This window comes from Astatotilapia calliptera, chromosome 1 (genome assembly GCF_964374335.1).
Source record: "Astatotilapia calliptera chromosome 1, fAstCal68.1, whole genome shotgun sequence".
Taxonomy (NCBI): Eukaryota; Metazoa; Chordata; class Actinopteri; order Cichliformes; family Cichlidae; genus Astatotilapia; species Astatotilapia calliptera.
Genome location: NC_137422.1, coordinates 30,789,107 through 30,815,848, shown reverse-complemented (window position 1 = coordinate 30,815,848; position 26,742 = coordinate 30,789,107). Strand labels below are relative to the sequence as shown.

The following is a 26,742-nucleotide window of genomic DNA, read 5'->3' as shown; positions in this document are numbered from 1 at the left end:
GTGAACTGAAGCCTATTTTCAAAGGTTTTCTATGCTATAAAATACTTTAAAATAAACTAGGTGAGGGAAATAAAAAAAATCAAATGTTTCTATGTTTGAGTCACAGCAACTTTGACAGTAACATCTGCAGTAATATTCACATCTCTAATAGAGATGGACCGATCTGATATTACATATTGGTATCGGTCCGATACTGACATAAATTACTGGATCGGATATCGGAGAAAAATACAAAATGTAATCCTATCCATTAAATATCAAAAAAGCACCTCACAAAACTCATACTTTTCTTTCTTATTCTCATTTAAAATGTCTAGCTTTTATTAAATAATTATCTGAATCTTAGACCCAAAGTTTTAATCTGACGTAAAATGAATAGAAGTCCATTACTGTATATAGTAGCTATTAAGTCTAATATACCCTAGTAAGCTATAGTACTTTTTCCTTTGGGAAGGTACCATCTGTGCAGTCTGCAATTATGTTGAAGAAAGATGTTGAATCTATTTATTTATTCTTGAAAAATAATTTATTTCTGTGCATTTTTTTTTCACACTGCTTCAAATTAAAGTTGATTACGTCGATTAAGCATCATGAGGTGGAGGGTGGGGGGTGGTTCCTTATTTTTTCTTTCTTCTTTTTTTTTTTTTTTGCTGGGAGTTTTAGAGCCCTATTAGTTAGGTTGCTTACTCTTTAAAATACCAGAATAGGGGTGATGGAGTAGGTTTAAGATTATTAGATTGATCAGTATTGCTGAACTATGAAATATTTTGGGTGCAGTGCATTTTTTGCATACAGGTATAACAGAATAGCTTTAGTGTGTTTTTTTGGGGGTTTTTTTTACTTGAGTATGAACTTATACAAAAAGCAGCAAGATATTAAAAAAAACAGTTTTATTGATTAAAAAACACACTATATCGGATTCATATCGGTATCGGCCGATAGCCAAATTTATGATATCGGTATCGGACATAAAAAAGTGGTATCGTGCCATCTCTACCTTATATTTTACATATATATAGCGTCACACCAACACTTTGAGTAAAGTCACAACATAATCAGTAAGCTATGATATTGCACTGGTGTTACTACTGCCATGTCCTCACAATCTGTTTATCAGTAATGTACACAAAATATGTGATCTCTACATGAGCTGTGGATTATGTCCCTTCTTAGTGGCCACATCACAAGACAGAAATATCTAATAAACGAGTAACCAGAGGCTGCTTGTTTGGAATCACATGCCACAAGCAAGAAAATTCCTCAGAATTCAAATTGAGATTTCTGTTGATCTTCTTTCATATATGAAGTATACTAAATGTAATTTTTAGAAGACCAAATATTATTTCAGGATAAAATGTATTACTGTTACGCAAGACTAAATTCATAAATGCAGTAAAGTTTAAATACGCTAAAAGTATCTAGATCCTTACTGTGCTTCCAGTTCTTTATGTGCCAATATGACAACAAAAAAAGATCTACTCTGTAGATAGCATGATTTCATTTGTGCCCACAGTGCACATAATATTCATTTCATGTTTACTGGTAACACAACACTTTGTGTTGGCATCAGCAAACATGGAAGGATAATAAATACAGACAAGGAACCCTGATGAGAGTTTGGCATTTAGGTCTGTTATTATCATTGTCTGTCTCTATCAAATCAAATCAGCTTAATGTTAGGCACACATTACACTTCCAACAGTGTTGAGTACAAAGTTGGCTTGAAATTTATAATTGATTTTTCTAACAGACAACATTTTAAGTGTGTATTCTGATTAGTGCTACACATTAACAGCATTGAGAAAATGCCAAGTGTATCAGTTAAGTTTGTCCTCTGTCTGCAGGCTCCAGGTAATGTGACAGTGCAGCCCAGAGCACTCCATCCTTACCCTTGCACAGAGGGAGTAGGGAAAAAGGGGAAAGAGAGGATAGGTAAACAGAGCCATTAGAGACAAATCTATTTCTGAAGAAAACAAAATCACATCATCAAACAAGAGAAAAAGAAAAATATGATCCTGCAGCCCTTTGGGCCCCAGCGTTGCAATGATAGCCGACTATGGCATTTGTCTTTATCAGCCTGCCTAGAGGGAGGAAAAGCATGGTGGGGAAGGTATGAGAATAAAAAGAGAATGAGAGACCATGGAAACAAAGAGCACTGCACCTTCTTTACTCGCCACAAAAAGCTAGACATATTTGTTACCTTTTTTTGCAATCACAACACGTGAACAGCTCTTGTACGATTAGTTCTTTCATACATGTGTTCGTTCCTGGTACGAAGTGGCTTTCAGATGGTCATTCTTTAAATATAGCAGAGCGAAGGGCTCAGTGGACAGCAGTCCACAGCATCATCACTCATGGCTAGCCTGGGGAGGCTTACACAGCTTCATCATAATGACAAGATTGACTTTCCAGATTTTATCCTTTCTCTGACATTTCGTTCTTTATTCTGCTCTGCAGTTGCAGCACCAAGGAGTCTTTATAATGCCTTTTGTATTGAGAGACACTCTTGAAATGGATATAAACAGCTAAACAGGCCATGGCAACCTTAAAATTACAGTATAATCTTAACATACGTTTTTGTATGCAATTCTGCTCTCTTAATTTAGAGTGATATCAAAGCATGAATCTTCGTCGAGCAGAAATAACAAAGCAGGGTGTAAGTCAAACGGTGCATCGTGTTAGATGCTAACATCAGCATGCTAATATGTTCACAGTGAAGGTGAATAGTCATTTTGCAGGGGTTTTTTTTGTCAATAAACCAAAATGTTGTACAAACTGAGAATTTGATGTGATCGTGGCATTCACAAAAGAGTTAAAGGATCAATATGTGTACAGACTTAAAGAGATCTCTCCAGTTAGTGTTGTAAAACATTAACTGGCATCTTTCCTGAAGTCATTAGGAGTCATGTTTGTACAATAAATGCCACACCACTCCATCTAATAATATGGTAAGCCAACAAACTGACCAAATAATATTGCCATATCAAATAAATCTATTTTTAATATCAAGTACACTTGTTTTACAGGATAATGTTTTTTTGTTTTGTTTTGTTGTGGTGTTTACTTTTTTAATGGATTTCCTTCGGAGATTAAATGCCGGTATTAGCCTTCCATCTTGGCTGGTTTATATTTTAGCTTGCCTGTCTTCATTTCTGATGCCAAGTCTTTACACATGCTTCACCATTGCGTTTGTCCAATGCCAGTCATTTTTTCAGCATTTGTTTTCTTTCTTTTTTTTTTTCTTTTTTTTTTTTGCCCCGAGTGGGCATTCTCTGAAGGAGGCTTGTTTGTGCTACAGCCAGGCTCGCAGCTATTTAGTGGCTCTGCTGTTTCCTTCTCCCTCTGTTCAGTTTGAATACCCCAGGGAAATTTGGCTGTGTCTGATATCTTTTTGTTGTCCCGTTAACCAGTTTTTTATTTTTCCTCATCAGTTTCCAGTTAGCCAGGATACTGTCACCAATTTTGATGGATAATTTCTGAAAAGTGATGTGAAGTGAAAGCATTTTATGGTTAGAAACCTGTATTTAACATATGGGCATATGTATAGCAAAAAAAACAACAAAACAAACATTAACTAAATTTTGGCAACCACAATTGAGAATCTTCTGGCTTGTTGTACATCTCAAAACTCAGAACTAGTCATTGACTGGGTACATCAGGAAGTTATAGAGTATTAAAATCATCAAAACTTGTCACATCTGACCAATGTGTAGCAGAAGGTAGGGAGTGGGATAGTTAGTGCCAGCAACCTCTGAAAGCGGTGCCAGTGCTGTTTGAAACGACAACACAGTCTTGTGTGACTGGTAAACTATCTGCCATCTGGGCTCAATTGAAAGGCTCAAGTGTCTTAATTGGACAGTAGTAAAGAAGCTCTTACTGTTCACATCAAGCAAATTTTCCCAGTAATATCTATTTTCTCTGACAGTCCCAGTGTTTCTGAAAGTCAAACCTAATATGGAGTCAATGTGACAGTGTTGATGATGATGATGATGGCAATAATCATCATCTGTGTCATCATGTTTTGCTTTAGTACTTCTGCAGGCTTGGTAATTCAGATTCTTTATGGCAAGGAATTCTAACAGCAAAATTGTCAAATAGCACGATAATGGTGATGGATACAGCAGTGACAGTTGCACTCTTATTTTAGCACTGCAAGAGTGAATAATGAGGCTCTTTCTCCCTCTGCCCTTTCTGCTTCAGGTCAGAACATTGCGTTCCCTCCGGTGGCTCTGTGGGTAACTGTTGGCCTGGCTATATGTCTGCTGGTGCTGCTCATTGCCCTGGCTGCTGTCTGCCGCAGGAAGATCAAGGAGAGCTGCGAGGAGGCCAAGAGAGAAGGTGGGGGAAATGGAGAGGTGGCTGTGCACATGCAACACCAGTGTATATTCTCACATTTCATGGGTGATGACCTCTTCAAATTCTGTGTTGAGTCCTCAAGGTTGGATAAAAGAATGTTTTAGGGCTGCCTTGCTTTCATTAGGAAATATGAAATATTAATCTTAGAGCAGTGGCAGCTTTTATCCCCCACAAAAAATAAAATAAAGTCATGATATTATGTCGTCTATTTTGATATTTTAGTTTTTGGACTATGTTTGCCTACTACATACATAATCCAAGGGCTTACTGAATAATGGATGTTAACCAGTGGTGCTCTCAAGCATTTTCAAGCCTTCTCAGGGCCTTCATTAAAATGTTGGATGATTCATTAAACTCTTCACATATTGGCCCGGTGGATGATGCAGTACTCCAATGTGTCGCCTAGATCACGTGGGAGGCACAATGATAGTGAGAGAGATAGAGGAGAAAGCAGAGATGAGATGTTAACTGCTCAAGGAACTGTGAGAATCCAGAGGGAGTTCTGGTTAATGCATATAGGCAGGATCTTGGATGGTGGGACACATATCTTCAGCTGAGAGGAACATCATTACTAGGCTCTGGTAATTAGCGTTGCGGAATAGCCAAGGATCGCCGCAAGTGCACAGAGAAAAAGTTTTGAAATGAGATAGATAGTGCAAAGCCACCAGCTCTGCTGTAATGAGATCTGCTCAGAGTGGAGGAGACATTTAAATAAAGGTCAGCCAGTGTCTGCACCAAGGCCCAGAGGTTTAAAAATAAATATGGAAGTGACACAGACTCAGAGTAAATAGCTCCATGGAACATATGAAATCAAATGAAATGGAAAGAGAAAAATATAATGCAGTTCCTCCCACGGGCAAAGGCCTCCTAGGGGTTGTGGGACCCCTTTCTTCAGTGGGCTGGAAGATCATCTGCTTGTCTCGCCTGCAGCCCTACCACTGAAGGCAGGATTGATTATGTGGTCATCCACTGCCCACCTTATTAAAATGTATTTTTCCGAGCACCGATCCAAAAAGTGGGAATGCTGACTTATTCACATATCATGCAAAGTTTTATACTCCTGATAAAGTGATACTCTGTGAATACAGATGTTGAGTGGCTTAAAATAGGATTGGTACGCATATATCCAGAGCTGTGGGGAGAATAGGAAGCAGGGATATGCAACTTAATTGTGGTTGTCTTATCTTTTAATGGTATTCCCGGATATGGTCAGATTGAAGTTGACACTCCTTTTCACTGTGTCTGGGTATCGAGGGTGGAAGGGTCAGTAAAAGTGGAGAAGTGAGCAAGTCATTTTTCTTCCCTGTCATAATGTATGTGGGGCACTAGAATATGTATCATAACAGAGCTGAGCTGCTTGTGGTATTGCAGCTGGAAGTGAAAGCTCCCTTCCAGAGGCAGAGTTGCCTCAACGCCAGCACGGCTCGGCCCTCTCCCATTTTGTATTTTTCATTCATACTTCTCTTTGGCCTCTTTACATAATTACTATGACTATGTGTCTGAGATATGCTAGCAGGGGCCACTGATCCATTTCTCTAAAGCATAATTTACATTCACATAAGCGTGTGATTTAATCAAGCCTACACTTGGGATCATCTGTAAGGGACACAGGACAGAGCTCCCCCGTGTGAGAGATGAAAGTCAGAAGGGAGTCAGTGTTTTCCCTGTGGGGCTGTAGCACAGTGGTGCACATGTTTTACTGGGGTTAACGGTTAGGCACAAAAAACAGGAATACCCCATGCCAAAAAGCTTTCAAGCTTTTGAAATAACAAAATTATTTTGTTCCAGGTGTATGTAAAAAGCACATTAAAACAGGCGTTCGTTAAATCTCTTACCAAAATACTAGCAAAATGGTTATTTTTTTTTAAATGGGCAAAATAGCTTGATTTTTGTCATCCAGCACTCATTTTCAAAGGGAGATTTAAAACCCTACCAGCACAAAACGCAGCTGCCATTAAGTCTTGTGTGTTTTAATATGCACAAAGGGTTTATAAGAATAAGCCTCTGCTGCTTCTAGGGTCCAAGAATGAATGAATTAAGCCACTAATGAGTGTATTTCTAGTACTATAGGTTTCTAACTGTGGCCTTTCTTTTGCTTACATGTGAATCATTCATGATGGCACAGCAGTATTTAAAGAAATTCAGAAGCACAGGGACAGATGGCAGGTTGAAGAGGAACATTAACATTCTACTAGCTTCAATGAACAGCAATCTCTGTCCCCTGACTCTTTCTACTTTTATGTGTTTTCGGACAGCTTTTGCACTTAAGCCATAGCCGCCCTCTTTGTTACCCCCACGCATTTGGAATACTGCCAGTAGGGGTATAAAATTATAACATTCAGTGTCCAAGGGAGACAGTTTTCACCCCTTCTCTGTGGTTGGCCTCGTCTTCACCCTGACGTTAAGGTGGCTTTTAAACGGACCTTACTCTCCTATCAAAGTCTTGTCCCTCAAGGTATTTCGACTGCTTCCATTTTTTAGGACTGGTCAAACTTGGAGGTGCTGAATAAAGACATGAATTCAAACAGGCTCATGTGGTAACATTATGGATTATATTGCTTTTTTAGTTTAAAGTTGCTAAAAATATGTCTGCTGAGGGCACTAAACCCTTCCCAAAATCTTCAACTCAGCTTTAAGCCCAAACCTGGTCCGATTAACGAAAATGTGTGATAATATATGACACATGTGTCAATGAGTGTAATACGTTTCCAAATACATCATAACACAGTGGAGGATAAACTAAGGAATATGGTGTGGGAAGACTTAGATACAGGCTGTTTGAATCTGGAAACTCAACACGTTCTGCTGCTGTAATAATACGGATTTTGCTTAATTTCCCTAGAGGATTATAGTCCCTGCTGTCAGAGTCCAGGAAAGTCAGGCAAATGTGCTGGAATATAAACATCTGAATTGTGTTTCCTTGACATTTAGTTTTGTTCAACCAGCAGTTTAATCTCATGTATCACACGCTAAAGAGTGGATCTTGAGTCTGATTGCAGTGAAAATGGTGTCACAGAATGCATATCTGGTGCTTGGATGCTCTGTCCCAGGCTATTTTTAGCGTGTGTGTGTGTGTGTGTGTGTGTGTGTGTGTGTGTGTGTGTGTGTGTGTGTGTGTGTACACGTATGCCACATGTGTATAAAGTGTGACAGTCATCACTGGGCTCCCTAACTCCGTTGACAGTGGTTTTCAGAGAGCCCACAGCTAAAGCCTAATGTGATTACTGTCTTTGTGAGAGAGCTGGATAGGAGGTTAAGGGGTAGATATGACTCTTTGTGTGTGTCTGTGTGCGCGCTTGCGTGTGATGTAGTGGGGGTACTATTGTTTGGAGCGTCATCGTCATATAGCTCTGTCATCACAGCGTGTCCTTTGAGCTGGGAAGGATCAGCTCACCACAGGCTTATGATGAAGTGACTACATTGTGTGCCTGCCTTTGTACTGTTGCTTCCACTGATAATGGCTCCTCTGTCTTCCCACAGCTGAAGAAGCCAAGGTGCTGGAAGAAGAAGAGGAGTCAAAGACAGGTCAGCCAAATACACACCTGGTCAAGTTTCAGCTTTTCAAATGGTCAGAGAAGAGATGTGGTTTAAAATAGCTTTTTTTTTTTAAAGCTTGACATCTTTTAGCTTGTATCAAAAATGTTTAAATATGTTTAAATACTTCAAATGTAATCATGCATGCATGCCTGGTACTGTCAGTACCAGGCAAGGTAACAAAAAAAGAAAGAATTAGTTCCGTATTAATTGGATTAGTCAACCCAGCCAAGCTGGTAAACAAGGCAATCAATTCTTTACAAATGCAACACTTTGGATATGTGGTTTGATCTAGAAGTGTATGTTTTCCTGACATATGGGTTTCTTTACTTACAGTGCAGGGCTTTCAAGTTGCAAAAATATTAAATAATGCAAAAATCCCCCACAGTTTAGTCTAGCTTCTTTAACACGAAATGCAGGTGTCAGGTTTGTAGGGACTCAACAGCACAAGTAACTGAATGTTAAGTTTGTTTACTGAAGTGTGAGTGAGCGTTGATGAAGCATGAGTGCGTGTGAGAAACAAGACCAGCTCCAAGCATCAAATCCATTCAACACAGCAACCCGGTGGCATAACTCTTCCACTGTGTGTGTGTGTGTGTGTGTGTGTGTGTGTGTGTGTGTGTGTGTGTGTGTGTGTGTGTGTGTGTGTGTGTGTGTGTGTGTGTGTGTGTGTGTGTGTGTGTGTGTGTGTGTGTGTGTGTGTGTAAGTGTTTGAGGCAGGGAGAGGGAGACGGGCACACTAATTTAGTGATGCCAACAAGCTGTTTTACATTATACATACCCCCCAAAGCTACAGCTATAAAAGTAAAATTTATCTTGTCTGTAAATTTAATGGTAACAAGTTCCACAAGTTTCAAGTTTCTCAAAATGCCAACAATAGTGCTGCCGTGTCCTGCATTTAAATTATCCTTTTTATCAAGGCAAATTGATTTTGCAATTGAATCCTGGCTGAAATGTGTTGGGCATATTGTTGTCACTTGAAATAAGTTGCCTTGAATTTTATGATGTCTAGCAAAATAAATACACACTTCTAGCAGTCTCCACGCCACTATTTCTTTAAATGTATCCAATGGGCCAATAGCCTAAAGTCGTTTACTTATTATTTAGAATTTTTCATGGAATAGGAGCTGGTCAGAGCTGTACCATCTACACACACACTAGCAGTTCTTTTGGGTAGTACTAAGGCAGAGAAAGATGCATGCTAATATGATAATAGCATGCTTGCAATTGAAATGCTAATCAGCTTGCAAGCGGATGTGTCAAAAGAACAAAAAACATAAACTTCTTGCACTTGTTTAAATAAGGTGCTCTGAGGTCTTCTTTTCCAGTAGAACATCATCTTACACTACCATTTACCAAATAAAAACAGTTACTGTTTACCACTATAGAATCACACACACTTTACTTTCACAAGTCTAGAAAAAACATGCATTTGTGTGTTTTACGACTTTACCGCATTGCGTCATAAAGTAAAAGATTACAAATGTAAAACAGCTGTATAGAAACTTGTTTGGCTGTTGGCTCATTTTCATTGGTAATTATTTCCTGTTGTCATCAGTCACCCAATACAGGCTCGTCAGTGTTGTTTCAAAGTGATTGCCAGTTTAGCTGATGATCTGACTGAAATGTGAGAGTTTTCAGTCAGAGTTTTTTGCCCTCAAATCTTCATATAGATTGGCCTCAGCACTACTGCTGGTAGCTATGTTGTTGGAACTGAAGCCAGCAGTAGTCATTTCTCTATTATTGTTTACAGTCCATCACAGGCGGCGCAGGCACTTCAGAGCACCCGTGTATTCTGAAACACATTCTTTAACTGCGAACACCTTTTACTGAAAATGTGAATAGTGTGTTCTTGCACAGCACTGATGCCAATTTACTAAAAATGTCACAATGTAGCTGTGTGGATTGTAGTGTGGAGGTGGAGGACTCAAATGCAGAACAAGGCAGAATAGGAAGGACAAGCTTTATCAAGGTTTATCAAAATTAGAAACATGACACAGAAAATCAAAACAAAACCAAAAACTGAAGAGCTGGGAGGTACCAGAAAACACGAGGGATAAACGGCAGGACAACGCACACTAATGCAGGAATTATTCTACAAGTTGGGTCGACACATACCATGAAGGCTGTGGTGTACCGATAAAAGGAGTTTCCAGATACATAAATTAGCACATAGATATCCAGCAGAAGCCTAAATTAAGCTTACGGGTTACACAGAAGGATTAAACAAATATGACATAGGATATGGGGAGGACTGAGTCCCTGTACTATAAAGCAAGTTCAACAAATTCAGGGTATCTTTACAATATCCAAATGTACTTATGCTAACATTTGCAGTCGGGGTAAGCGGTCACACGAAGCTAGCTATCAACTCAGTTGACTCGATAATTCAACTTAATTATTTTATTGCTGAGTGCTCTCTCTATGTTACTGTTTATTTCTAGCATGACATCTGCACATTAGAGCTTTGAAACTTTAAACGGGATACATTTAAACATTAAACATTACTAGCCCTAAGTAAGGAAATGTGGAAATCACTTTAATTTAAATACAGATCAAAATAAAATGAATTTCAAACGGGGATTCTTGGCATGTGTCCTGTTTTCTAGTAGGTACAACTCCAGCAGTTTAAAAGAGATTTAGCAGCAGATTAATATCAAGTAGAACAGAATTTATACATTTTCTAAATCTTCAAATTTTATAAACAATTCCTGATATTCACGAATGATACTCATGAGGGAAATGCAAAAACCTTCTCACCCCGCAGAGGTCCAAGGGATCTTCCAGGAATGGTGACGCTATTTTCTTGAGAACTGATAGATCAGTAGGCGGTTACCATGGCAATATACCATGGTAACTAAAGGTCAGCATACTAGAATACCAATGAAAAAAGGATTCGAAACACTTATAAAACTTATAAAAAGATCAAATCAGAAATTCAAAACTTTAGACAATAGAAATTCTTATGAAAACTCAAATAGATTAACTAACAATGCAGGACAGTAAGCACCAATCAAAACCAGAAACAGTGACAAAAATTAGACAATTAAAAAAAAGACTTGTGCATATTTGCAATGTAACACTGTCTGTGTCCACAGAATCTTTTCTTTCTTCTTTTTTTGCACTCACTACATGATTTGTATAGAAAGCAAAGTTCAGCACTGACAGCAGTGAAAATCCAGAGCGGTACAAGAGTCATTTTCTACTATTTCTAGAGACCACTGTGACATGGTTGTTGCTGCACTTTCTTTCTTTCCTCCTTGTATTGAGGATCTTCACTGTCTTAGTTTAGCATATTCGCATGTTATGTTAATATTTGCTCATTAGCAGTAAATGTAAAGTACCGTTGAAGTTAGAGTCTGAGAAGCGGGAAGAAGTAGTGGCACAAACACTGTAAAACTTCAGACTTGTTTACATGTCGTGTTAATTAGTAAACTTTCGAGATGTACCATCACATTAAACCAGAGCTGCAGGTTTCTTCAGTATTTATCCTTGCCTTTTCTAGTGTGCTAGTGAACGAAAATAAAATACTGTCATGTTTGCCTTTTTTTCCCTTGAATAGAGTGCTGTGATATTTTGCTTAGTATTAATATGACCTTCTGAGTTCAGAATTAATTTTGCCATTAGCAAGCAGAGCAAGTTTCTTCTGGCTGCCTAGCCTCAGTAACTACCCCTCACAGCCCTGAGCAGTTCTCCCTCAAGCGTTAATGTCATTAGAGTTATTCATTTGACACCTTCTTTATTCTGATTGAATTATTTAGCCTTTCTGTGAACACCCAAGTCTAATACCATGTGATTTTAATAAGCTGAGAGGTGAAGGAGAGTCTTTGAGTGAAGAGGGACAGTGGCTTTTATTCTCTACTGCCTCTCTCATGAATGTTTCAGAGATCTGTGCAGCCAGGAGCAGGGTCAGCCATCCCGCAACTAGCGAGACTTAATAGCTCAGCTTTAGCCAAAAGGCCTGAGTAAAGGATAGCAGAGTTGAGAGACTGTAGTATGCATGCATGTATTGCAGTGACAAGAGCACAACTTGAGGCCACCCTTGGTCTTACTGCTTCTCGTCATCGTCTGCACACCTGGTTGATCCAGGTGGACATAGTAGGCGGTGAGCTTGTGAAGTCAAGCTAATGGCTCTGTCTTCAGAGATAGCTCTCTAAGCAATCCAGACAGCCAGCTTTGTTTTGCCATCTGGCTCCAATTGCGCTGACAAAGGCAGAGGTTCTTGCATGAGACAAAGGAGCTGAAATGAGGCCCACTTTAATAAACCCAGGATGATGGGGAGCCACGTTTGTGTGTTATCTTAATGAGCTGTCCAAAGGAAAGCGCGCCTCCCCTTTCAAAGCCAGCCTGATTGGAACAATAACCAGCGATAACTAGAGACCTGGACTCATTCATTTGCAGTGGGATAGAATCCCTTTGTTGCCTTTACAGCAGAAGCAAATAATGTTTAACAAACAGTGAAGCTCAAATTCTGGATGTATTTCTAGGGGCTAAAGCCAGCAGCAACCTTTTCACACACAAACACACAGTCGGAAGCAAAGGAACACACCCGCAGCACACAGACAGAAGCAGTGGTTTACACCAGTGCCCATTCACATGCAGATACGTGCAGTGCATACAGTTCTAGCTGCCTTCATCCCTTACCTCCGCTCAGAAATGTGTTCAGTAATCTGAGCATGATGTGCTATTTAGAGAAGGCCGCAGTCATGCAAGTGCAACTCCTGTCAGAACCTGACTTCAGTTTGTGTGCACTACCCTGTCTCCATAAGCCTGGACTCCAAGGAGTCAGGCCTTAGCAACAAGGCCCTGAAAGAGAGTGCCAGTCAGTGACCCAGTTCTTTCACAGACAAAGAATCATTGGAAAATAACAATTTGACATACTCCTTTAAAAGGAAGCAGAATTTGAAAAAGGGTTTTATTGACCCCTTTTAACTGAGGCAAGGTTCTGTGAAGGTGTAAGGTTAGGGAATAGCAAGCCCTGTAAAGGTGATGACAGAGGGAAGTCCCACCATCTTTTCTCACTCACTCTTCTCTTAGCAACTTTGTGCCAAGACTACCACTGAAAGAAGAATGACAGTTACTGAACTCATGTTAAAGATTCAATCCCAGCACTTTGTCACCTTAGATATTGTGATAATTTGAAACAGCTGACTGACTAAAGGCTTCAAGATGGTGACTCCAAACAGAAACAAGGACAGCCACGCTTTATGGATTACCTTAACGTCTTGTCTATTGAGTAAGCAAGTAGTTTTTAATCAATCTTAATTTGCAATGTAAAAAATTAGATAACCCCAAGCAGTAATATTTTTTTGATTGGTTGTTTTTTGGGGCAGATAAAAATAAATAAATAATCAGGTGTTCTTATTTGTTTGATGGTAAATGGCCTGTATTTGTATAGCGCTTTTACTTGCCCCCCCTAGGGACCCCAAAGCGCTTTACACACCCAGTCATCCACCCATTCACACACTGGTGGAGGCAAGCTACAGTTGTAGCCACAGCTGCCCTGGGGCAGACTGACAGAAGCGAGGCTGCCATATCGCGCCATCAGCCCTTCTGGCCAACACCAGCAGGCGATAGGTGAAGTGTCTTGCCCAAGGACACAACGACCGAGACTGCGAGGCTCGAACCGGCAACCTTCCAATTACAAGGCGAACTCCCAACTCTTGAGCCACGATCGCCCCATGCTATTCTGTTGAGCTGCTCTCTGTGATATTAACCGACCAGCAACACCAACAAGAGGTTTAGTGGAAGGCTAGTTGCAAGAAAAATTGATGTAAACACAAATAAATATTTTAGGTGTTTTCTGAGATATGGGCTTTTCAATGTTTTATGAAGAAGTAAAAGATCTGATGGGCCTCAGTAGTTTTGCCAGTGTGTGTATTGTGATACAATAATTGTAATGGTCTAAATCAAGAAGCCCTAACCAGAACTGCATATTGCGGTGGAGGGGGGGGGGGAGCTTTCGGAATTGACTTCTTGGACTACATGGTATTACAAGTCGAAGCCTTATTTAAAAGTTGCACACAGTTTCCTTATAACATAACCCACTTTGACAGACCTGCAGGCCGCTAGCATACCATTTCACATTGCTGCAGTTCAGATTGAGAAGGCCTTGGAAGGTAGCCTCAGGCAGCTCTGCTTGACATGCCCTCCCTTTTCATTGGCACCAGAATCTCCACCACTGAGCTCTCCCAACGGTCACACATTACTGAGTAAAGATATGTAAATAGAACATTCATGTTGCCTTCATTATTAGATGTGGGTCACTGAATGTCTTCAAGAGCGCTAATTAAAAGAGCTCCCTGCACACCACTGCTTAGTAGTTGCGCACAATTATACAAGTACTGCATTCATGTTCTTTGCTGTTTCAGCAACATACAGTAACCTACATGTTTACAGTTGTGTTTTCAGCAAGGGTAAACCCTGAGGCAGCTCTTCAGGGTTAAAGGCCAAGTAACACTGATTCGATGATAATGGAATTATAAACCTCACACCACATGAATCATGTAGTCCTCACATCACATATAATCTTCTAATTATATACAAATGGTTGCATTATTTCCTGTATGCTTACTCATTATTTTATACATTCAGTACACGTAAGTTGAAAAATCAGCATTTACAAAAGTGAATTGCAAGTTGTTTGAGTTTAGAAATTCATCAAGAATGTGTTTCACAACAAACAACTTCTGCAGTGTCTTAGAGGTTATCTGTTGGTCTGTAAGGAAAAGGCCACCTGAACATTGTCAGAAGAGTAAGAAAGAACAGGTCCTAAATCATTTGGAATAATGAGCGTTGTCACAGTTAATAAAAGCAGCCAAACTGCTCACTGTTGCGCATCACAAAAACAGATCCCTAGTTCCACGGCTTAGATAAATGTAACAGTACATGTAAGTAAGAGTTTATGTTTTGGGTTTTTTGTGAAAGAATAAGACTACTTTAGGAGTGACAGCAATCTTCTTCTTTTTTTCTGGGATGAATCCCCCTGTACAAGTGCCATTTACATCCTCCTGCCATACCCACCCACCTTATAACAATCCCTCTTCTGTCATGTAATCTGCGTTCTTCTGACAGCACAGCCAAGACCCAGTGGGAGAGTGCCTATCCATCTCACTACCCCAATCTGCCTCCCCTGTTTGGTTCCACATGAGCACTCAGCTGCTGTGACTAATTAAATAAAGCGCTGTGCCCTCTGCTTCCTGTTAGCCATGGCAAGGTTGGTGCACAAAGATGGAGCAGAGGGGTGCTACTGAAGAAGGGAACAGGATAACAACTACTAAGCCTATGATAATGCTTTGGTCTATAAGACAATGGACAAGAAAGTAACTAAAGTGACCACTGTACAGTTGTCATACAGTTGTTTCATATTTTGAGCAGAATTGTTAACTGTTTTCTTCTCTTACCTTCAGGAATGATATCGCTGAAAAGCTAAGGTCGAACGAATAAAGGTGAGTATATGTGTCTTTAAGTAGATCTGGTTTTTTTTAATGTGTTGCTCAGTTGTCGCACTTGTTTTTTTCTCTTTATCACAATTGTCTGGTAGTCTTACTCAGTAGTAATGCTCTGGAGGATACGGGTAAGTGCAGCTGTAATGAGGCTAGGATGTATTAATTCAGCAGAAAGTCTGGAATATGACAAGTCTTGACATTTTGATTTTTGGAATCACAGGGTCACTGATTGATGTGATGAATCTATTTAATTTCATCTGCCATGCAGACAGATTTCCTGGACTCCTTAAAACCACAGTGAAAGTCTTAATAATGGTAAACAATTAAGCTGTGAGCTATGCAGGGTCTCTTCCTTTTTGATGGCATCTGAAACATGTGCTCAGTGTCATCCTTATAAAGCATTTAAACTGCTAGCTACACCCTGAACATAGCTATAACAGACTGCACTGATTTTTTTTAAATCAGAGCCTTAAGGTTAATAAGACCATTTTAAAATGTTGATGCTTTCTTTATAGATATTTGGATAATCTAGAATGTAATGTGTTTAGAAGAGTGCACCCAGTGTTGCAGGATAAAAGAAGCTTCTATTTTTTTACAAACCCAAACTAACCACATCTACTTTAATCAGCATACAGTGGACACTTTGGTACCATCATGCTGGCTTTCTGGACATCCTTGTCACCATTAAAGATACACATGATTACTAGTCACTTTCTCTGTTTTTCAGGTGTTGGCACTTTGGCCAACACTTGTTGTCTTTTAAATGTGCTATACAAATAAAGCTGACTTGACTTGACTTGGGATTGGTAGATCTGACAACATTAGTGTATTTACAGAAAATGAAGAATGAGTAAAAAGGCACAGGATTCATGATATACTAAGTACAGCAGGGCTCGTGAGAATTTAGTCTTCACATTAGAAAATAGATTTCATCCATAATATGAAAATTAAAAGTCTAAAAATAAAGTGCAACAATTTATCCCAAGTAGCAATATAAAAGAAAACATTTATAGCATAGAATAATAGATAGTTGTCTTTCAATTTCTTAAAGCTTATATAAAAGAAATAAACTAGAAGTTTATTAAGTGATGCATAACCAAAGGCCACTATTTATGCAAGGAAGAGGAGAAAAGGCTTTCAGCACCATGGACAGCAACACTTTTACCCCCAAATGATTCAGATGGCTGAAGATCTGCATATCTTGGTATTGCTTTCTGAATGGGATTGCCTCCTTAACTCATTCACTGCCATTGACGTCTATAGCTGTCAATTGCAGTGAATGAGTCAATGGGTTTAACTCATTCACTGCCAATGGCTGGCAGTGAATGAGTTAATAGTGGTGATGTACCTGGCCAGTCTGAACTGTGGTCTCTTGTGAATTAGTGAATGACTCAGATATACCCCTCTGGAAAAGTCAAGAGTTGGTGAACATAAAAGCAGAGTAGTGAACTAGATTATTGAGGGGATTCTCCCTGGAGAGCGTGTGGAGAATTGTTACATAACTGTCAAGGGAATGTTGTGACCATACTGAGAGGAACCTCATCAGTACAGACGCATTATACAGAGTCACAAAGAAGTGGCCCAACAAGTAAACAGATAACTCACGGAGTTCTCTGTCTGTATGATATCCATATTGTCTGGAATGCAGGAAACTGCCTTTTTTTTTTCTTTCTTTTTCTCTTTCTTTTTCTTTTTTTTTTTTTGCTGCATTGTAGATACGTTCCCCTATGAGCACCTTCTACCTGGGCTGTCCTCCCTGTTTTAGCTGCCATTCTCCAACCCAAAAGATGCTCTCTGGGTATTTATACTTTTGGACTGAATCCATTCATGTTCTCTATCTAGCCTGAGGGACTTTGGCAGTTGTTTGTCATCTGGGTATTATCACAAGGGCATTGTTCTTGTATATCTTTTTCCTTAGTACTTGAATTGCAGTGTTTAAATTGCTGGGTAACTAGGCACTTCTCTATATGGCTATGTTAGCCTTCTCCCCCCGAACACAGCACATGGCCAGGAAAGCCCAGAACCTTAGAGCTATTTTGGGAAAGCTTCAGTACTGTATCCAACAAAGGACAGAAGTTGTTATGAGGAAAAAAGATATTTTTGTCTTCAAAGCTTTCTTTTGTAAGTGAAAAGATATATTTTCCCCTTTGGTTTGACATAGATCTTTTGATATTAGGTGCTGATATGTTGGGAGACATTTTAGAAGGTAGTCCATTCATTTTGATTTGACAAATACTGAAGTATTTTGTCACTGAGGTGCTGGAGAGATAAGAGTCTGTCTTTTGCCAGAAAATGAAACACAGCTTGTTTTATTTAAAATTTCTGATACTTTTGCTGTTGTTTTTTCAGAGTATTCCACAGTAAGTTTGCCGTTATCTACAATTCAAGTTCTAATGCATTTAATTGTTATCCAGGTCTGTATGTGTGTACAGATTTGCATACATACAGACCTGGAGGTCTCTGTACAGATACAGTATGCACATGGACCTCGAGCAGTTATATTAGCAATAAAGAGATCAGTATGAAAGGTTAACAACTCTGTCCTGAATTAAGTGTATATAATTGTTCAGTACAGACACACTGAAGTATGGGGTGAAAAACCAGCAGGCGTAGGGATAGGATGCAATGTAATTTAAATATGCGGATAATGGCTAATTTTCAAACCATCTCCACAAGATGACATTCACAGTGTTGTACTCTGTTGTACTCATAAAAGTGTGACAAACAGTTGGCGGGATGTTTTCTAAGCTATCCCACCATCTGACAAGCCGTTCCAGTGGAGTTTGTTGGCTCGTTTACTTACTACCATCACACATTAGCAAAGTATAGATCACAATGTTCTTCGCTGGGCCTCTAGCTCGTACTTTAATAACCAGCAGTTTGGTGTCGATTGTGTGAATACTTTTTATTATAAAGCCGGACAGTTACAGCTTGTTTTTATTATACCCTGATTGGTCATTGCCATAAAGCAGCAGCACCATGCAGAGTGAGTAGAAGATGATGGAGGGTACAGAAAGTAATTTCCTGTAACTAGCCAAAATAAAGTCTGGCCAGAAGGAGTCAAAGAGAGGACATTTGTCATTACTGTAGCATCTACTGACTTTCATCAAGACTGTTATTGCAAGGTAATATCCTGCAAACCTCAAGACCTCCCCACTGCTGAATCATCCTGGATCAATTATTCTAATATTTGTGTGGCAGCTTTGCTATCGATTAATGCATTTATGCAGAGTGCAGCATATTCTATTTAATAAAGCGAGGCTCTGGATTTAATTAAGTCGTTTTCGAGTCAGGGGGCACTTTGTTTTCATAAACCTTTGCCTTACATGTGTTCATTTGTGACTTTTATTTATCAACTCAAACTTTTATTGTTTTATTTCTAGCAGCAATACACACAGACTGTAGAGATAATTACTATCTGTAGAACACTCAATATTTTGTAGATTGTAAACACTGTAAATATAAGGTGCTGATCATTATGGTAACTTATTGGTCCTTGAAAATTTCTGTTAATAAAAGTTCAATTCTATATGTGGGATATTTTCAGCATTGAAAGGTGTCAGATACAATTGATGGGGAACAACAGTTCTTTCTTTAAAGTGAGATTTAAAAGAGAGGTTTTTTCATTTATTCCCTCAACAAGGAGCTCCTTAAAGTTATTAAACATTTAACAAAATCTCCTTCTTGTCCACAGAACACCGTGAGTCCAGTTTTTCATAATTGTCATTTTAGTTTAAAATCTCCCTTTTGTATTTCTGCCTATGGAAGGATATTCACTGAATAATGATGCTCCCAGCAAAGCTTCGAGGAAAAAGTTGAACATCGATGCATTGTTCTTAGAGAGCTGGAGTTATTGTATCACATCGTACAATGGACTCGTCTGACATAAAACAGCGAATATCTTAGAAGTAACATTATCTAGAGAAACCTTAGAGCTTCCCAGGTGAAATTCTGCATTTCATTGCTTGCTCTCTCTGTTCGTAATTTGAAATGATATTTAAAGTCTTTTATTCTTTGTGCATGTTAAGGGGGGATGAGCACTGGTACTGCGCAGAACCTTGGCCTAGCCAGAGATAGCTGCAAATGAGATGAGAATAAATATTCAAAGGGAGACATGAAGGGAATAAAGAAAACTCAGTGAAATAAGGGGTAGCACGGACGATCCCGGTCATCTACCTGAGGACTTTCGATGAATTCCAATGAGAGTGCAGATTACATTTTTTAAAGATAGGCCCTATAGGTGCAATTAGTGCTACATAATGGCCCTTTTGCAGCTCCTTCAGCAGAGTTGTGAAATATTGATTTAATTCACCCCTATATATTCACTTAAACTCTGCACTGTCATGCGAATAATACATCTCATTGTTGTATTTCTATGCAGTAGTAGCTCCGGCTTGGCTCTATCATGGATTTTTAACTACATACTGTGCTGCAAATAGGGAGTTCTTTTTCAAAGATATGAAAAGATGAAAAGGGGGGAGATGTGGTGAAATTTGAAAACAGACAACTAGCCTGAGTGTATTTTAAAAGCTAGCTGCAGCCAGGTGTACTCTAGAAGATGGGATGTGAGTTCTCTGATGTTGTGTTTTTTTGGAGCAAGGAGTAGTAAAGGGCAAGGGGAGCCAGAGAGGAGGTTCTTGAATTCCGTGTTGTACGTGGCAGGTGAAGCCCGGCAGACACTGATCATGTCAGACAGGACACTTACATTGGACTCACTCCAGGGAGGTGTGGGGTATCTTGAAGTAGAGTTTGACTCACTATTCCAGTATCTCTGATCTCTGCATTATTTATGCTTTTGTCTCAGCCATTTATCAGCATTTTTATACCTCGCAGCCTCATTCTACAGTACATCTCCTGTGATGGAGTAGGTTGCAGCGATGATAGCCTCTGAGGGAAGCCAATAACTGAATATAGTAGCTCATATTGATATCAGAAAACTGTGGAATGGACAAGTGTGCTGCGTAGCAATCTCTGCATGCTGTTGAAAACCTTGGCAAACATCCATCCACATCAAAATAGTGCTGTGAAAAATAAAATAAAAATAAAAGACAAGAAGGAAAATGCTGTGCTGGCTTCGCTCTCTTACCTTTATATTAATTTTTAGGAGATGAAACTGGTAATATGTGAGCTATGGTAGGAGTTGCACAGCAACTGAATCACTGATCAATGACAGCTAATGAACACGGCAGGAGTTCTGCTCTGTTTGCCACTCGACAGAGAGCTGCCTTCTCCAGAGAGTTACTTCTCTACTGTTTTTGCCAGGAAAGCACAGGAGCCTTCATTGAAACCAACTGCCTCTGGGCTCAATTAACTACCATATATTACTCATAATGCAGATGAAAGACTGCATACGACAGCGTGTTGATGTTGGAAAAACGTGCGAACACAAAGTGGATGCATTCGTGGATACAGACCAAATGGACACTGATTGTGAGATATGGGATCAATGCATAGATTATAAAAAAGCCTCCACACAAATAGCAGCAACAATAACAACAAAGTTATTATGCTGATAATGATAATAGACACTGTTGTGTGCACATGTTTGTATCTTGTGAGATTATTTTATTAGGCTCTGTGCAACACGGTAAGGACAGAATGACTAAAACTCAATTATAATAAGCTATAGCATCGGTTAATATTCCTCAACTGTCTTTTTACATTGAAAATGTTCAGTTCATATCAAGCAACACTGGCTGGCACCTACTTTTTATACATAAATTACTCATCACTTGTAAAAACTGGTATTTTTAAATGGATCCCAGCGTATTGTTTATGATGCTGCTGGTTATCAAAGTGAATATGCTAAGCACTAGAGAATTTACAGATGGCATAAACCTAAACACTGAACAAACCCCCCACTGTGAAGGGAATATGTTAACCATATTGCTCGGAGAGATGGCGTGATGACTTTCATGGATAGCTTTCAGAAGTGTGCACATTATTGTGAAACTACAGGAGAAATCGCATGATTAGACAGCGGAAGCTTAAACATGCACGTCCCGGCAGGCTAACTGCTTCAGTAATGCAGAAGAGTAGTTAATGAGATAAGAAGGACCATGATCAAATGCGAAGAGCAAGCTATTCAGAATCAAGTGCACAGAAGAGATGTTGTTGAAATGCACTTGTTAACACGGTTGTAAGAATGTTCTAGATTTTCTTTTCTTCTAATGGAACCATTAATTCTTTTACTATCGCATCCAGCATAGTAGTGCATGAGTAAATATTCAATCTGTCAGTCAGTTAGAAGTGATCATTTTGCTCTTATCCTCAGAAATGACCTGTGTGTTCAGACCATTGTTTATCACGTACAGGCTTTTTTATTGCTTGTTTTTTTAAGCAATTGCCCGATTACCCGTGTCATTTCCATCCTTCCACTTAACAGTCTGTGACACAGCCAGCAAAACAGTGCAGGAACGCACTGGCGTATAAGTAATTGTGCATCAGGCAGCAATGGATTGTTGCTATAAAATGAGTACCAAACTATTTTTACACATCACAAAACACTTTTATTCTACGTTAATAAAAGTCATTTAAAGAGCCAAAAAGATACCCGGAAACCTACTGAAATGGGAAATATGAATCTTCCATAAAAACATTTGGAATTGACCTTTATGCACAACTGTAATGGACTAAAGTGTGCAATGAAATGGAGCTGAATCTAAAATCTTTGACGTAAACATGTCACAGCCCTTTAGCTGTCTCTCAGCTCGCCTCAGTTCAGCTTGTAAGGTGACAGTCACCTTCATGCTGCATCAGGGAACAAATGAATCACAACACAGGTAAGAGACTCTTGGCATGTCATCCTGTATGACACTGAATACTCCTCAAAGTTAACATACTGAGAATACAAGTGGTTAGGGTAAATGATCGACTTGCCTGTTGAGGTAGCCAGCGTCCCAGTGTGCGCCCAGAATAAACTAGGGCAGTTTCTTTACCCCTTTTTGTACCTTTCTCCTGGTACTGAGTCACCTCACCTTTGGGGCTTACCACAGGAGTCTCTTCAAATGATCCTTTAGACTGAAGTGAAGAATCAAGATTAATGCACTTCCACGTCTTGCCCAGGCTCTGGGGGGAAAAGTCTTATAATTAACACCAGGGGGGCTGCAGACTGCTTTTGGAAAGAGGTTAAGGGTGGGGTACCGCGACCATAGGAAAAAGAGCTGATAAAGGTGTAAGATTTTTAGAGTGTGATATATGCTGCTGCTTTGGAACAACAGTGTGGTAACAGAATGACCTGTCAGACACCTCACTCTGGCTTATTGTTATTGGGATAAAGTGGAAAAGCCCATAGCAAGAGCTGCTGCATTACTCCATCATTCATAGTGATCATTGTTATATGTTCTGATCTATTGAATTATCTCTGCACGGGACCAGGGCCCCCCTCCCCCTTAGATCCCAGCACAGGCCTGTGCCCACAACTCTTCTTAACAGTTTCCAGTTAAGTAACTGTCTGCGCCGATTTCCAGAGAATATGACACGTATGTAATCCTTTATCACTTATTGTTTTCCTGACAAGAACCAGAGGAGAAGATTGATAGCATTCTTCCATCTGTAAGTATGAAGCTATGGCCAGCTTGCTTCCCAGTTCTTCTAGAGCTCACTTTAGAGCACTTATATTTAAAGTATGGGTTTTGTGCAGGTCTACCAAAGACAACATAAGGTGTTAATAGATGCTAGTAGGCAGATTTTGTTACTGCCACTCTTTCTTTCCGACCCTTTTTCTTATTTTCTTGTCCTATAAGGTGCTCTAATGCGGGACTTACAGTATTTAGTAATTATTTTTAACTTAAGAATAGAAATTTTTAATGTTAATGGTACTTCTTTTTAGTTCAGACAGGGCCACACTCATAAGCCCAACCATGTAGCTTGCTTCATACGTCCTTTATTCCTGCTGCTCTGTGCTCACCTCATCACACTACATTGCCCAGATACACTGAAATTCATCTCCTTCCTCCTCATTGTACATATTGTATTTCTTTCATTCAAATGGTTTAAATCTCAGTCTCTGGGATGTGATCTCAGGGACAGTCAATGACAACGTATGTCATTCTAAAATAAATGGTGAAATCTGACTTAAGAGTTCTGCCTCAAGTAATGCGTATGTCACGAACTCTACAGCTTATTTTTAAAAGAAGGTGCTGCAAAAAAAAAGAGAGAGGTAATAAAACACTTAACTTTTTTAGTACCTTATTTAGAGTCACATTCCTCATACTTTACTCGAAGGCAGTGCATTTACATGCATGGTTAGGCCTAATAATAACAGCCTTTTGTGGGTCTTCCCACACTGATGATAGTAACTGCTATTTAAATATATTTCACAGCATACAGTTTTTGTCCTGCCGTAACCCTGGCATCATCTTTACATTATAAGCTTCTAGGGTATCTACTTAAAAATAAATATAAATGTACTTTTAAAGGCAGAGATGTCTAACCTATCATAATTATTCATTCTTGTGCAAAGAAAGCGTCATGATGTGTTTATCATCCGGTAACATCTTTTAAGTATCACCAAGGTTTAGCTGCTTCCTCATTATTCTAAATTCGTCTCCAAGGTTATTCTCAGTGGTTTTCTTCCACAGCGCTATGCCTGATCTTTGTCTTTGATTGATATTCCGATTGTTCTTGTGTTGCTTGTTATTAACTTGAAGTTTCATGTTATTCTTTTAGGGAGAAGTTACCAATGACAAAAATGAAATGGAGCTTATTTTACTGTAAATGAGGAATGAAATGGGCACAGTGTGGATTTAATCAATCATTAGATTGAACCCCCTCTGCAGCTGTATCATTCAAGTGAATATCCTCCTGTAGCCCCAGTAAATCTGTGGTTCCTTGTGTCTCAGGGTTTGGGTTGCAGGAGTGGTTTTGCCTTGCCAGGGCCCCTCTGGATTCTCAGACAGAAGCTGTTAATTAAACATTTAAAGTGGATCTTACTTTTTGATTACCGGTGGACAGCTTGTTATTTTGCAAGATTCTACATTACTGTGGTGTAGCTGTATATTCACTGAACAAAGGGTGCTTTTATTTCACCTCTGGGCTCAAAAGCTTTGATGACTTTGAAAAACACATCTTCAGAGAATGTGTATGTCTGACTCTAAGGGCAGATTTGAATCAGTTGAAAAATCTGTTGTTCATTTGGTTGATGGATATGTTAGGAAGTCAGATTACACTCTGACAGGGAGCAAATGAAATGGATCTTCTTGTGGCAAGCTTTACAATTTGCAAAGATTCCTATCATTCATAATGACAGTCTCTACAACTGTATCAGTTGTTGCTCTGACATTTTGGAGCTGTTAGCAATACCCTTAGGGCTTTCATTTAGGATTTATCCACATCACACCAGCTGTCATGTGTAAAATATAATAAAAGGATGATAATAAGCATTAATTAGGAGGTAGGAGCAGCTTGCTAACAGGACTATTTTTGTACTTCCTGTGATGAAATTTATAGTGAGGGCTTCAAACACCACAATACATCTGCTTATTGAGTGCACAGAGTCAAAGCTTTTCAAGTTATATCCTATCTGAAACAAAAGTAGATTCATGACGGGTTTAGACAGCCAAAGTCTTAGTGGTACAGAGAGCACACAAGTCAGATTATTAGACCCTCTCAGAGTACATTCATCTTAGCAGGAAACATAAATGAAAATATCTGTCTTCAATATGTTTATTTAGGAGTCCAGCAGATGTGGCTAAATTGACTATTGCATCTAAAAACTGAACCTCTAAGTGTGTAGGCAACTATACTGCCTTTAAAAGCTTCAAGTAGAAGAGCGTCATGTGTGACATAATTAAATTCCTCCCAAGTTAATTCATACTGTTTAATGATGCAGGGAGAACAGTTTCTTTCGCTGCGCTAGCAGTGGGATGGTCCACGGGGGCCACCAGTAAGGGGAAGTTCAGGAAGACACAGAGAGGAGGATAGAGAGAGACTTGTAGGTTGTAACAGTGTTGAAAAGACTAATTCTTACTGGTGTAACTGTTTATTTAATAATGTGAAATCCACTTGGGTTCTTTTGACTCTTTCTTTGCAATTTTTAAATTATTACTGCCACTAATAATGACAATAGTGCTTTGAAAATTGTTATTTACTTGGTGTGAAGCTGACTCATCACTATTTGCATTAGTTATTTCGTTTCTGTGTTCTGCTGTGATCGTCACCTTTTCCACACTGAGCAGGCTGATGCCGATTTTCTTTTTGTGCCTTTTTTCAGGAGTCAGGACCAGATGGGGGGGAGAAGATGAGTCTGGCGGGTGATCCCACTCCACCTATCCATCAACCTGGAGACTATTTCCAGCATCCCCTACAGAATGTCAAAGCCTCGCTGAGCAGAAGACGAGTCCATCATCTTCTTTCGAAGACTTTCCCTCGAGTTTCCATCAAAACACATAAACACATCATGTGCCATTATTTTCTATTGCCCGTCCTCCCTTTCTGTCGACGGAGGGCCACGCGAGTGAGTGAATGCAGTTGAGTGGGTTGTGTTCTATGCAAAAGAGAAGCTCTATTTGAGAACTACAGGATGTGACAGGATCCTTTCTCTGTCGCTGAGATCACTCTGTATGGGTAGTGATGGGGCATGTGCCAGAGATCTCCTGTCTAATAGGAAGTGAGACACTTAAAGAGATGACCCTGCCTCAGTTGCTATCACTGTCTCTTGGCCAGGGAGAGAACTTGGCTCTCCCATTACTCCTGCACTTGCTAATTAGCGTCTGTCACTGGAGTAACTTGTACCTGTCAGTGTGTGCCGCTCTCCTATGTTCAGTAAGTTGAGGGAATTGAAATTGAATGCCAGCTAAGCTCCAACAAACTGCAAATGGTGCATGGGATACACCCTGATTTCCTCACTGACCTGACTGCCTTGTATGTAAGAATTTTTTTTTTTTAATGAAGTCAGACTATCACAGCTAGCTTCTACAGCTGGTGTTGAAAGATTTATCTCGCCCAGGCCAGGGGTTGTGCAGGTTGTTTTATTGCAGTACTTAAGTAGATTCCTATGCAGTACAGGTATGTCCATGTATGAATGTCAAAGCCATTTGTGTTTGATAACCGAATGCCTATTTACATTAAAGAGACAAGGTGAAACTGGCTGGTCATTGGTAATTATTGGTCCAGTTCCCAGGGCCACTGTGTGTTCGTTCAGGCAGAGCAAGGTCGAGAAGAGAAGACATTTCTTCTCTTCACTCACAGGATTAGCCACGCAGTTCAAATTTGTCCTTCCACTTTTCTATTAGTTGATATGTCTGCCGACTACCCTATTCTACATAATGAGTAAAACATGAATTATGGTCAAAGTAACACAAATATTTCATTTACATGCAGATCAACACTGACATGTTGAATTGTTCCCAGTTAGACGCAGTCCTATTTTGGGCCTAATCCCTCTCTGTTTGCAGATGCTCAG

The 26,742-nt window shown here is 39.5% G+C and overlaps 1 protein-coding gene across 1 annotated transcript in view; it reads left to right on the top strand.

Annotated features, from left to right (window-relative positions):
* The window catches only part of cd276 (CD276 molecule), a 73,548-nt gene extending 47,125 nt beyond the window's left edge, over window positions 1-26,423 (top strand). Inside the window, exons 5-8 of the mRNA XM_026172836.2 lie at window positions 4,201-4,338; window positions 7,837-7,881; window positions 15,300-15,338; window positions 25,552-26,423. Of these exons, the coding sequence (XP_026028621.1) occupies window positions 4,201-4,338; window positions 7,837-7,881; window positions 15,300-15,322 (206 nt within the window). The 3' untranslated portion in view covers window positions 15,323-15,338; window positions 25,552-26,423. The remainder of the gene's footprint in view (window positions 1-4,200; window positions 4,339-7,836; window positions 7,882-15,299; window positions 15,339-25,551) is intronic.
* The last annotated feature ends 319 nt before the right edge of the window (window positions 26,424-26,742 follow it).